This window comes from Gavialis gangeticus, unplaced genomic scaffold (assembly GCF_001723915.1).
Source record: "Gavialis gangeticus isolate Ggan-Ray unplaced genomic scaffold, GavGan_comp1, whole genome shotgun sequence".
Taxonomy (NCBI): domain Eukaryota; kingdom Metazoa; phylum Chordata; order Crocodylia; family Gavialidae; genus Gavialis; species Gavialis gangeticus.
Window position 1 is genome coordinate 86,188,412 of NW_017729031.1, and position 11,723 is coordinate 86,200,134.

The window sequence follows — 11,723 nt, forward strand, 5'->3', positions numbered from 1 at the left end:
GAGCCCTGCAGAACCCCGCTGCCCACGTCCCTCCAGGCTGAGAAGGACCCATCCACTACCACCCTCTGGGTGCGGCTCTCCAGCCAGTTGGCAACCCATTTGACTGTGTGGGTGTCTACGCCACAGCCCCCCAATTTCTTAATGAGAACGGGGTGAGAGACAGTGTCAAAAGCCTTCTGGAAGTCCAGGAAGACTATGTCCACTGCTACCCCTGCATCTAATGATCTGGTGATCTGATCGTAAAAGGCCACCAGGTTGGTCTGACAGGACCTAATATCCTGTCTAATATCTTTTATTAGACCAATATCTTTTATTAGACCAATATTGGTCTAATATCTTTTATTAGACCAACTTAAATAGTTGGAAAACAATTATTAAAGCAAGCTTTCGGGTTCAAAAACCCTTCGTCAGGCTAAGGAAGTTTTAGCAGTTGGTGTGCGCTCTTCCTGGATGGAATTAAAAGTAAAGAAGCCAGAGGCTGGTCTGGTATGCATACGAGACAGGTAGTCAGTGAAAATGTAGATTGAGGAGTCAATGGGTGAGAGACAGCGTTGGTTTAATAAAAGATATCAGATTCACGCAAGGAACCTTGTCTGCCTATGTCCTTTGACCAACATGTCTACAACCTACACCCACAAAACATGCCAGGAATTCTAGTAGTTACTATTAAAAAAAAAAGTCAACATTTGCCATCCACTACCTTTTCTGCAGTGGTTTCTTACTTGGAGGAAAAATGTTGCGCTCTTTGTAAGACAATGTGAAGTAGTTACTGCCTAATGCTGGTTTTTAATGATGACCACCATCTCCTGAGACAAATGAAGGGAAAGGCTATTTATTTAGTTTTAACATATATGTACTAGTTTACATTATGATTTATTACTCTTTTCCAGGAGCAATGACAATGCATTTGGTAGAACTGGGTTAAAATTGGAGTCTGTACCTCTGAGAAATTTTAGTCAGCAAGGAAACAAATAGGTAATGCAGGCAAAATGTCAAAATTGAAAAATTTGAAAAAATAAAAGCTTCCATTTGGAAATATTTTGATATTTTCCATCAAAATTACACATCTGAAGACTCTTATGGAAAGCATTTTATTTCAGGCTGACATTACACTGCATCTACACCTACTTCTAGTCACTGTTGCCTGCCTTCATTCTCCTAAGTGAGCTGGGTTCCTTGCTTGGATTACATCTCTCATATTTACAGTTGTCATGCGATACCCATGACATACCATGCTGTTTGGTGGATCATGGGAGCGTAGTCCATCCACAGAGCTCAATTCAATGTTGAGAGCAGGAGCATGAAATATAAATGACAACTCCCAGGAAGCTCTTCAGCTCCTCTAGCACATACAAGGTCAAGTCAAACAAGCTTGAAACAGCATATTTAGTTCAACAAAATCAGAACATTTCAGCAAAAAAAAAAAAAATCAAGGTTTCCTTTGAAAATTCCAGCCTATTTTCCATCCGAGATTAGATTTTTTGTTTTTCCACTTTTTCCCCATGAAAAAGGGAAGAGGAGAATGACCTTTTCTACACTCTGGCTATAATTTCCTCCATAAATAATGCACCTGCTTGAATAAGACATATGTATCATTGGAAGAACTGGATTAACCCGAAGAGTTTACAATGCTGATGGTCACTTTGGTCAAATAACTCATCAGGACTATTCCTGGATATAAAGTTGGTAACTTCATTTTCCACTTCAGCACCAAGAGACCACTTGGTAATTATTTAAGTCACAGGTAATTCAAAAGGACATTCTGCTCCTACTTCTGTTTGCTTAAACCACAGTGAACATATGCTGCAGTCCTTCTGAATATAGAGTAGGTAGACTTAATGTAAAATTTGTCTTAACAAAGATCATTCTTGTTACATATGATAATATGATGGGCTCTTATAGCTCACAGGAAAGGACTATTTTTGTCTTGCTTTGGCTGTTTTTTAATTTTTCTCCATAGAGTGAGTTTGGTGTTGAACCAGTTTTAAGAGTCCCTGGATAAAATGAGAATATAATCAGCATAGGAGTTGCCTAATAGCAGCTGACTGATAAAGTGCCAATTAGAGTTGAATGAACAATCACACAGAATAAGTTATTCAGTTGATTTGGCCTCTTTTTCATTATCAAGGCATCTGAGAGAAGATAATTCCCTCAAATGTTTCATACAAATATTTCCAATTTCTTTTTTGTTCTCAGTTCACATGAGTATTCAGAATTGGAGCCGTGTTGCTTACATATGATCAATGAGGCAAGTCATCGAGCACAATGGCTGTTCCTTGGTTAGTGGAGTACACCAACCTGCACTCCTGCAAGCAGTTGCACATGAGAAGTTTCATTTCATTTCATTTCCCCAAAATATTTATGCATCTGACTTTGAAACTCACCTTCTACAAATATTTTTGTTACCACAACACTGAAATGCTTGAATAATTGTAAACAAATAAGAAAAACAGGAAGCACAAACCCAAGTGAAATTAATTATTTGAGTCTGAATCAACTTCCTTAGAAAATGCTTTTAGCTATTCCCTCAGCAATCCAGCCAAAAAAAATATCTTTCAGTGCTCTCTCTTTGTCTTGCTGCCTATGGGCTACTTTAAATTTAGGAATCTCTGGAGGGGAGAAATATTATTCTTGCTGTAACTCTATGAATATAAATTCCTGTCAGACTTTCTACATCAGCTTGATATAAAATGTTTATGATCCTTAGCAGGCACTAATGTATTTTAAGATTGAAACTAACAAGAAATTCGAGTTATTATCGTTATTTTATGCAACCTTTAAAAAAATCCAGTTGTTGCTGGCTGGTTTTAGCTATTTATGGCAGAAGGGAAAAGCAAATTAAGTTATAGTAATTGTGGGTGTTGACACACCGACACTTGGAGCCCTTTTTAAAGGGGAATGTTTCACAAAGGCAGCAGCTGGTGCATTCTAATTGTTAGGTGTGAAGGAGCTGACAGGGATTCAAATGTAGCAATATAGCAAACCCGCTCCAAATTTAATCCTGAATGAAGGAGTTTTAGAGCTGCAGCGGGTTTGTTGCATTTGAAACGCTCTCAGCTTTTTCACACATAACAATTAAATGGGCCAGCTGCTGCCTTTGTGAAACATTTCCCTTTTAAAAGGGCTCCAAGGGCTCTGTGTCCACATCATGTGCATAACGGCACCATTTACTGTCTCTTGCCAGATATGCTGCCTCAGTTCTGATATTAGATGGACTGCACTTAAGACAGGAGGCTGAAAAATAAAAAGATTTTACACTCCAGTCCTTGACATTAAGTATGAGAAGGTAATTTGAATCATTTCCTGAAGTTCTTATATTTTGCTGAAGGATCTAAAATGGAAGAGGATGTTCTGGGCCAATGTGTAGTTTTCAGCCTAGCTATCTGAATACCAAAAAAGGGGAGGAAAAAGAACCCACATTTCTCAAATCTATCAAGTAAGCCCACAGCAAACTCCATTTCTATGGACACGGAATGAATTCCATTGGTGTATTTTCAGTGTCACTGTCCTTCATATGGAGACAACAGGCAGAAGCAGACATATAATTATGTTATATTATTAATTGGTCTATTCAAGTTAAGAACGTTGCTGCGTAGGTCAAATCTGAACTACTCACATACCACTACATAGGCTTGTTGGAAGATAAACTGGCTACAAAACCTTCATTTATATATTTATTTATATAGAAAAATAGAATACAGACCAGCTAGAACCAAAAACCAAAAAAATAAATGGATTGCAGAAAGAGGCAGAGAAAGAGAGGGGGAAAACCTAGCATGAAAAATTAAATATGGGGTTTATTTTATCCCTCATACAGGCCATGTCTACATGAGATGCTGACTGTGTAGTCATTACTGCAGTCATTAAGTCCTTGTATAAACATGAACTAAGTGACTGTGAAGTAACCGGAGTTACTATGCAGTAGCATTGCAGAACAGGTTTTAGGTGATGCCGACTGCACAGTAGCTCATTACTACTGCACAGTAGCATCACATCGCACTTCCTGCCATGTGCATGCAGTAGTAACAAACTACTGAGCAGTCAGCGTCTTGTGTAGATGCAGCCACAGAAGATTAAAAAAAAAAAATGATTAGTTTATTCTCTGATTATATTACAGAAAAAAAATTATTCTTAGAACTTAGATTAAGTTTGAAAATCAATCCCTGAATTTGTCAAAAAGCTATATGTTCACTTCCTTCACCCATTCTTAGTTCAAAACAGAGTTGACAGTCACTGCTATCAAATCTTTGCCCCCTGATCTATATAACATAAATTATAACATCAGACTAGTTTTTGTGTCCACATTTTGTTCACCAACGTCAGAGGTTGTAGCAAAAGCTCCAGGTCTGAATTTATACAACTGCCTTTTCACCCCTAAAAGGAGTCCATTCAGAACAGGATGTTCATGTCTTATTGATAAAGGGAGTACTAGTTTCTAACACTGTCACTGTGGTCCCTTTGACCAACATTAAATTCATACTTTAGAGTAATTTTTAAAACAGAAAAAACAAACAGAATCCTGAAACCCCAGAACGATTAGTGTTAGTCACCAAGGTATAGAACTGACAGATGTTGACATACCTGTAGTTTTTAAAGCTGGATTACTCTTGCAAGAAGTCACACAATTTTTAGGACGTCACAAGGATGTAAATATGTACAATGTGATGACTGTTATAACAGCACTAAATGGGAAATATATTTTAAACAGACAATATGTTCCAATATATAGGAATTTTGGGGTGAAAAAAACATTTTGTGGTCTGATAAATTAGTAAACATGCAAAAACACTACTGTGTCCCATGAGTTGGTCAAGCAGCAGAAAACATATTAAGTAAATATGCTAGTATATAAATACCACCAGCAGTCGATGAATAATCTGAATCCTCCCCAAGAAGTAAAACATCAGTTAGAGTATTGTTCGTGTCCTGTCATCTGTCTACCATTGGCCATTTTTTACATGCCCTCATTATTGTTAGGACACATAAGTTTCCCCTCCCTGTGGTATGTTCAGATGGATTCCTTCTACCAGTCTCATTTGGGCATTCTCCAAGCTGCCCAATGGCATGTAAGTCATGGCAGGTGATCCCCCCCAAAAAGTTTTGGATGGAAACACATGAAAAATTACATTATTTTAAAGCAAGGATGGGGACCTATCTTGGTGCAGCTGAATTGCTAGTTGGTGCAGCAATTGTTTCATTTGTCTGCTCCTAACCCACATTACTGTAGTATGCCTTCTTTTAATTTACCCTGAATGAAACAGAGTTAATATTGCAGGCCAAGAACAGACTGGTGAAACAAAAGGTCAGATGATCTGTGATCCCAAGTGGCAAGTCCCCTTAAAAGCGCTGAAATTGTGTATCTATTTTTGTTCTGCTTTTTTACCTTTAGCCATCCCATCTGATCAATAGGGACAATGGACTTTGCCAAACCTTAAGACTAATCATTGCAACTCAACTGCCAATTTATGGCCACCACCATAACACCATTTTACAGGTTATAAAAATAGCTTGGCCTGAGGTTCATGTAGATTTATTTCCCAAACATTTTTATTTAGTATAGTATACTGTCACAAGAGAAAATAAACCATTTAAATATTTCAAGTCAGGTAATCAGACCCCTGGATCAAAAATTAACCTTAAAAAAAGCATGCATAAAAAGAAGGGATAGAAAAATGTATAAATCCTCAGTAAGGAGAGATGTTCTACAGAACAAATGGCTACATAATCCTGCTGTTTCTTTCAGCATAGGTTATGAAGGGCAGCAACATGTTTACATGCTTTCCATACATATAATTTTCAAGCTAATATCTTTTGGCAAGTCATCTGACCAGTATGGGAGCCATTTTTAAAAGTAATTTCCCTCTATTTCATTTTCTTTCCTTACACATGAATAAATGAATAATGCAAACATAGTGTAAACCCCTGGATACATACACAGAAAGCACTGCAGTCTTTCAACAAATGTTATCTACAAGATATAACTGAGTAGACTAATTATGCTGTAAATTTCAAACAACATCAAAGACGATCGTCATTGGATTGATCAGACAATTCCATGGTCTAGAAACAGAATAACCGTTTGTGATATTATTTGCTGCTAAATACAGACTCCTTCACAGGCATTTTTCTTAGTTGGAAGCCTCTCTAAACTCGGTTTATGTGGAGGAGACCTGAGACATTTTAGAACTACAGATATAATCTACTGAAACTGAAAATTCAAGTTCATCAAATGTCTCACCAAGTGCACTGCACAACAGCTCACAGGTCACATGCTGAGCCCAGGCAACTTATTCTACCACTACTGACTAGGGTGAAGGAAAAGTTTGATGCACAAAATACTAAGCATTCGCAGAGAAAAATGCTGAGCCAAATCTTGCATTGCTGTCAGAAGAGTGAAAGTGAATTATCTCAGACCTTGGTCCCCAATATCTGCCCCTCCAGCTCCACAGTTTCCACAAGGGAAGAAGCACATCTGGTTCAATTTGAATTGCCATTACCTCTGTGCAATGGGCACAATACAAATGGCTAAACTTTTAAGGTAATGGCAAAGCTGCCAACTATCAAACCAGGATTAAGCTTCATAGACCACTTACAGGTCCATCTTGTACATTACAAGGTCTGAGGTTCAGCTCCAAAAATGATTCCACAGTTATATATCTGAATATGCAATTGGACTAATTTTACTCACAAATGACTCTAGCGATGTCAAACAAGCCATCTTGACTAACTACAGACATTTGGGGGCATTAGGGGGAGGTTAAATCAATCCAAAATGGCTGATAGCAAGTTGGGGGTGGGGTGGGGTGGGGTGGGGAAGGGGGCTAGCTGGGGGACTGGAGGGTCCAGTTCATCCCTCTCCCATTGCCCCAATACTTTAGATGCAACTTTAACCTTAGATCTGAGTTATGCTGGATTATTTCTAGTCCGTCCATCCCCACCAAAACTAATGGTTTCAGCTAGCCAAATTCCACTCCTGGCTATGTTTGTGTAACCCCCTAAATATGAAAGCCAGAGAGAAAACACTCCAAGCCAAGTCACCTCTGCAGACAAGACAGGAGTAAAAATAGTGAAAGGAGATTTCTCTCTCTCGTTCTAATGCAATTAGATTTGAGTGAAAAAGTTGTTGTCTTGAGATGGTCAATATTCCAATTGTTACTGCTTTATAAAGGTGTCACCTAAAAGACACTTGAGCAGTCAACTGCATAGTGCTTAAAAGCATCAGGCATAGAAAAAAAATAGGGGAGGGGGAGGGGCTATATTGATCCTGCCAGGATTTGAACCAGCAGTTGTGTGTACCCCTTTGCACAGTTGGAAAAGTTTACATCATCAAAGTGTAACCTGCATTCAGTATAGCTCTGTCGCTCTCTAGTGGCTGAATCACATTTGAGTCACCTACTGCTTTCAGCTGGCAGGTGATTCTTTTAGCTCAGGCAGTAGAGGCACTATGTCTTCAGATACAGACGTTTCTTTGTTCAACACCTACTGCCAAGAACCCATCATGTGACACACGCAGTAAAGGTATTTCAGATCAGAGGTTAAGTTTCTGAGTTCTAATACTGCTGAGACAGAAAAGGATGATTAGATTAGTATAGATGCAACAAAGGAATCCCAACACATTTGTATCACTTGTGCTGCAACTCTTATTTATGGATGTGTACATTTAAAAATCACACTGAATATTATCCAACAAGCTCCTTAACATAGAAATAGCTGTGGTTTGCAACGCAAGGCAGCTGAATGCAGAGAGGCGTGAAAGGGTAGGAGGGATGTTTGAGGGACATAGGCTGGCCAGAGGAAGAAGACTGTATTCCCCACTACATGAACACGGAAACACTTCACTTCATGGAGCTGGGCGCTTGCTCAACTGCAATTTATTTAATTCCTGACCTATAAACCATTTGTTAATCTTTTGGGAATACAGCAACACCAGTCATTTTTCTCCTCTTTGTTAAGGCTGTTGAGGAGTATGAGTGTGAGGTAGTTGCATCTATGAGCAATTCTTTATCTACTGCAACCTTTAATTTTTGGGATGGGTGCCCAGAGGACAGGTTGGGTACCTGCAGATGTATTTTACATGTTTGAAGAAATGAACAAAAGCAACAAAAAATACTAGTTTGGGAAAGGGGAAAATAATAAATAATCTTTGGTGCTTTCTGTCCATCAATCTCTCAGCACCTTACAGGGAAAAAAACAGTACCACCATCCACATTTTACAAATGGAGAAACTAAGGCAGGGAAATGTTGAGTGAGATGCCGGAGGCTGAACTTTTACAATTTACGGAGCTTACAAGTTTAGGAAAAAAAAGTGCCTGTGAAAACAGCCACACTATTTGCCATTTTCATTAATTGCTCCCCTGTGCAATAGCTGCTTCTCAAAGCAACTTTGCAGTGGTGAGTGCTGCCGTTAACATCAATAGAAGTAGCTACTCCAAAACAGGCAGTAAGACCTCCCATCTGACAGAGGTAGTCCCTGTTTGTCTGCCAAATACATGCCCATTCTATTTATGACCCTGCCATGTTTATTCATTCCTCTTTGGTAATGATACTGGTGGACGATTTACCTCCTGTGCAAAGAGGCTCCAAAGACTGCATAGTCACAATCCCAAATTAACCTGTCTCTCTCGATTTTTCAATGGCATTTATAGAATAACCTGAAATGATGGCAGCTATAAATAATATACAGTGCGCTAAACTGGGAAGAAAAAAATAGACTGCTCCTTTAATAGTACAGTATGCGGTATGCACAAAAAATAGCACAAGAAAGAGATAGCAAAGGACAAATGTACCCACCAGAATGGAACTTACACACCCCAATTAACTGTTGTCTGTCAGAGAGAAATGGTCTACGTGCCTAAAATACATATGCTTCCTATATTGGTATAACTCCTGTACAAGAACCACCACTGTTTTAAGAAAATCTGAACTAATATACTTAGAACTGTGATCCTGCCAAGCCCTTAGGGATTCAGCAAGAATAAACAGACCTAGATTTGAAAATATTAATTCCTTGTTATCAGCTATTAAATCCATCTGGCTAAATACTTATTGTACAATGGTGGCAGATAATATATTAAAGCACTTAAAAAGAAAGGGGATACTCAGAAGTTATCTTTAGCACAGACTACTTTTGGTGGTGAGGAGAAAGACTAGTGAAAATGAAAAATGAAGACGATACTAAGTAGTAAGTGAATGAGATGCTGTTATTTTACAAAGTGACATTAACTGACAGCACTCCTGTTACTTCCCAGTTAAAATTAAAAACGGCAGACAAAACTAAATCTAGGGTAACACTCAGGAAACAAGGATGTATTAGAGAAGATAACAGTGCTCCCACAACTGATTAGAGTATGTATTGCAAAGCTTTTATTTTCATATGATGTGTTTTTTAATGCCCAATTCATTTTAGTACCGTATTTATATTCCGCTAGTGCAATATAAGCAGTCTATAGGACAATATGTGGAAATAGAACAGATGCTGTACATTAGACAGCCTCAGTATAGGTACAATTTACGTTGCGTTCTTTTGACTTTCCAGAGACATTTGGTTGCACCTTGCATGCACTGAAAAAGTCATCCTGTGAAGTAATCAAAAGGCGACATTAACTCTAAAACAGTACCAATAAGTATATGTGTGAGTCCCAATTGTTAAGGCAGTTTCCAGTGCAGGGGATAGGATTTCAGAGATTTAGCACTTTGTAGGACTGGGCCTTATACTTGCATAATATCACCACTAATTCGACTTATTTTGGTTTTATTCATATTATTCAATTTAAGAAGATTTTCTAAAATGTAACACAAAGCTAAAGCTCACGTTATCTATCATTTTCCTAATAGCTGCTTTGATAAAGTCTGACAGGCAGATTTACAATTTAAAAAAAAACTGGAAAGAGACATCAGAACATGTGTTTTAGATAAATGAGAATGACTGTGTATTGGCATTAATACTAGGCTTCCATGTGTACTATTTATTGCATAGTTTCAGAATGTAACTATTTACTATTTAATCATGGACTGTGAGTCTCTCTTTAAAACTGAACATGGAGAATGGGTTTAGTCTAACTTGTGCCATCTTCTATTTCTTTGTGAATAGTCAAATGCTAAAAAGTGATAAATAGTTAATTATGTTGGACAGGTAAGACCATTACATGCAGCACAGCCCAATACATTATTTACCAGGGTTTTGAAGAGGAAAACAGTGTGGAAGAAAGAAAGGAAGATAAGAAGGAAATAGAAGCTTCCTCAATCTTCGGATTCCACGACAAATGTTATATTTCAAATCAGTATCGAACAATTTTAATGTGGCTTACCTTTAAAGGTTAATAAAACTCAAATGCATTCGCTATTACAAAAGCCACCAATATATGATTCTTCAAAGCTTTATGCTAGAGATACTTACAGTAATGACACAAGTTTCTACCTGTTGCACCTGTAACTCTAGTAATAAAAGCATTAGACAAGATGCCACATGAAAAATATTTAGCAAAACAAAACCAGAAAAAAAATCTTCAGATGCAGACTTAAAACAACCTTTTATATGCTCTGATACCTCATTTAGCGTCAGCAGCATTTCTCAAGACAGGCAATTCCAATGATGTCCTCAACATACTGGTTTGTACATTGCAGAAATGGAAAACTAGGGAAAACAGCTATATAATTTACTAATGGCTTAGTCTGTATCAATTTGGGTGGCGAAGGGGAAGGAGAGGAAAAGCTGTGAACGTAAACCTGCTTCAGAGAGCTGATACTCCTTTAAGCAGACAAGGAAATACAAACAAGACAGATCCAGGTGAAATATTCATTTTGAATTATTTACCATTTTAGAATTAAATTCCATCTGAATCTCTACTGGCCTTTGGAAGCAGAACTGAAGATGACAATACAGACACTCTCACATGGGTCAGACTTTAGGGAAAAGGTAAGGACGGGCGACGTTATAGTGAATCACCAAGAATGAGAACAGTACTTAATGTTAGCCTTTAGGATTTAAAAAAAAAAAAATCTTTTCAGACCATGCACAGAAAATTCATACAGGCTTCTGAACAGCAGCAGTTTCTTTAGTTTGCCAAAGTATTCACAGATGCTGTTTGCTCACAGATGGGTTTTCCAGTGGACAGGTTTCCGGGCTAGCAGCCACCAGACCAGTCAGGGGGCAGGGTGGCGTCTAATCACTGGTGGGGTCAGGGCAGTTTGGACATGAAGCGGGCATGTGCCCCACATCTAATCACAGGTGGATCCCGCGCCCCCGCGACACAACCATTACACCGGCCAGAGCCCAAACCGCAGCAGGGCTGGTTTTCGTCTGCCTCCACAAAGCCCGTCGGACTGGTCCCAGTGCTGGCCCCGGTGTTCAACTCCAGGGCGGTCACAGCAGCGCGGGGACGGACTGCCCCCCTGCCCCCTTCACCGCCCATCAGCGCGGAAAGGGCTTGCTGGTGAAATGTCAGGGGCAAGAAGGTCCCGGGCGAGGGTCGGGGTCCGCGGCACGAGCGAGAGAGAAGCCCCGGGACGAGGGGAAAGGGCAGCTCGGGGGCACCGCACTTACCCAGCAGGAAGCAGAGGAAGCGCCTGCGGAGCAGAGCCATCGCCGCGGCCCCCCGGGTCACCATCCACGCGGGCTCGGGCGGGAGCGCTTTATCCGCAGCCCGCCGGCGGCGCGGCAGCCCCTCGGCTGGGGGGGAGGGGGAGGGGGATCCCGCCCCGCGGGGGCGACGCACAGCAGTGCG

The 11,723-nt window shown here is 39.7% G+C and overlaps 1 protein-coding gene across 1 annotated transcript in view; it reads right to left on the reverse strand.

Annotated features, from left to right (window-relative positions):
• RAMP1 (receptor activity modifying protein 1) overlaps positions 1-11,655 on the reverse strand; it is a 143,228-nt gene extending 131,573 nt beyond the window's left edge. The window contains exon 1 of the mRNA XM_019523319.1: positions 11,543-11,655. Coding sequence (XP_019378864.1) covers positions 11,543-11,606 — 64 coding nt within the window. The 5' untranslated portion in view covers positions 11,607-11,655. The remainder of the gene's footprint in view (positions 1-11,542) is intronic.
• Positions 11,656-11,723: the final 68 nt, after the last annotated feature.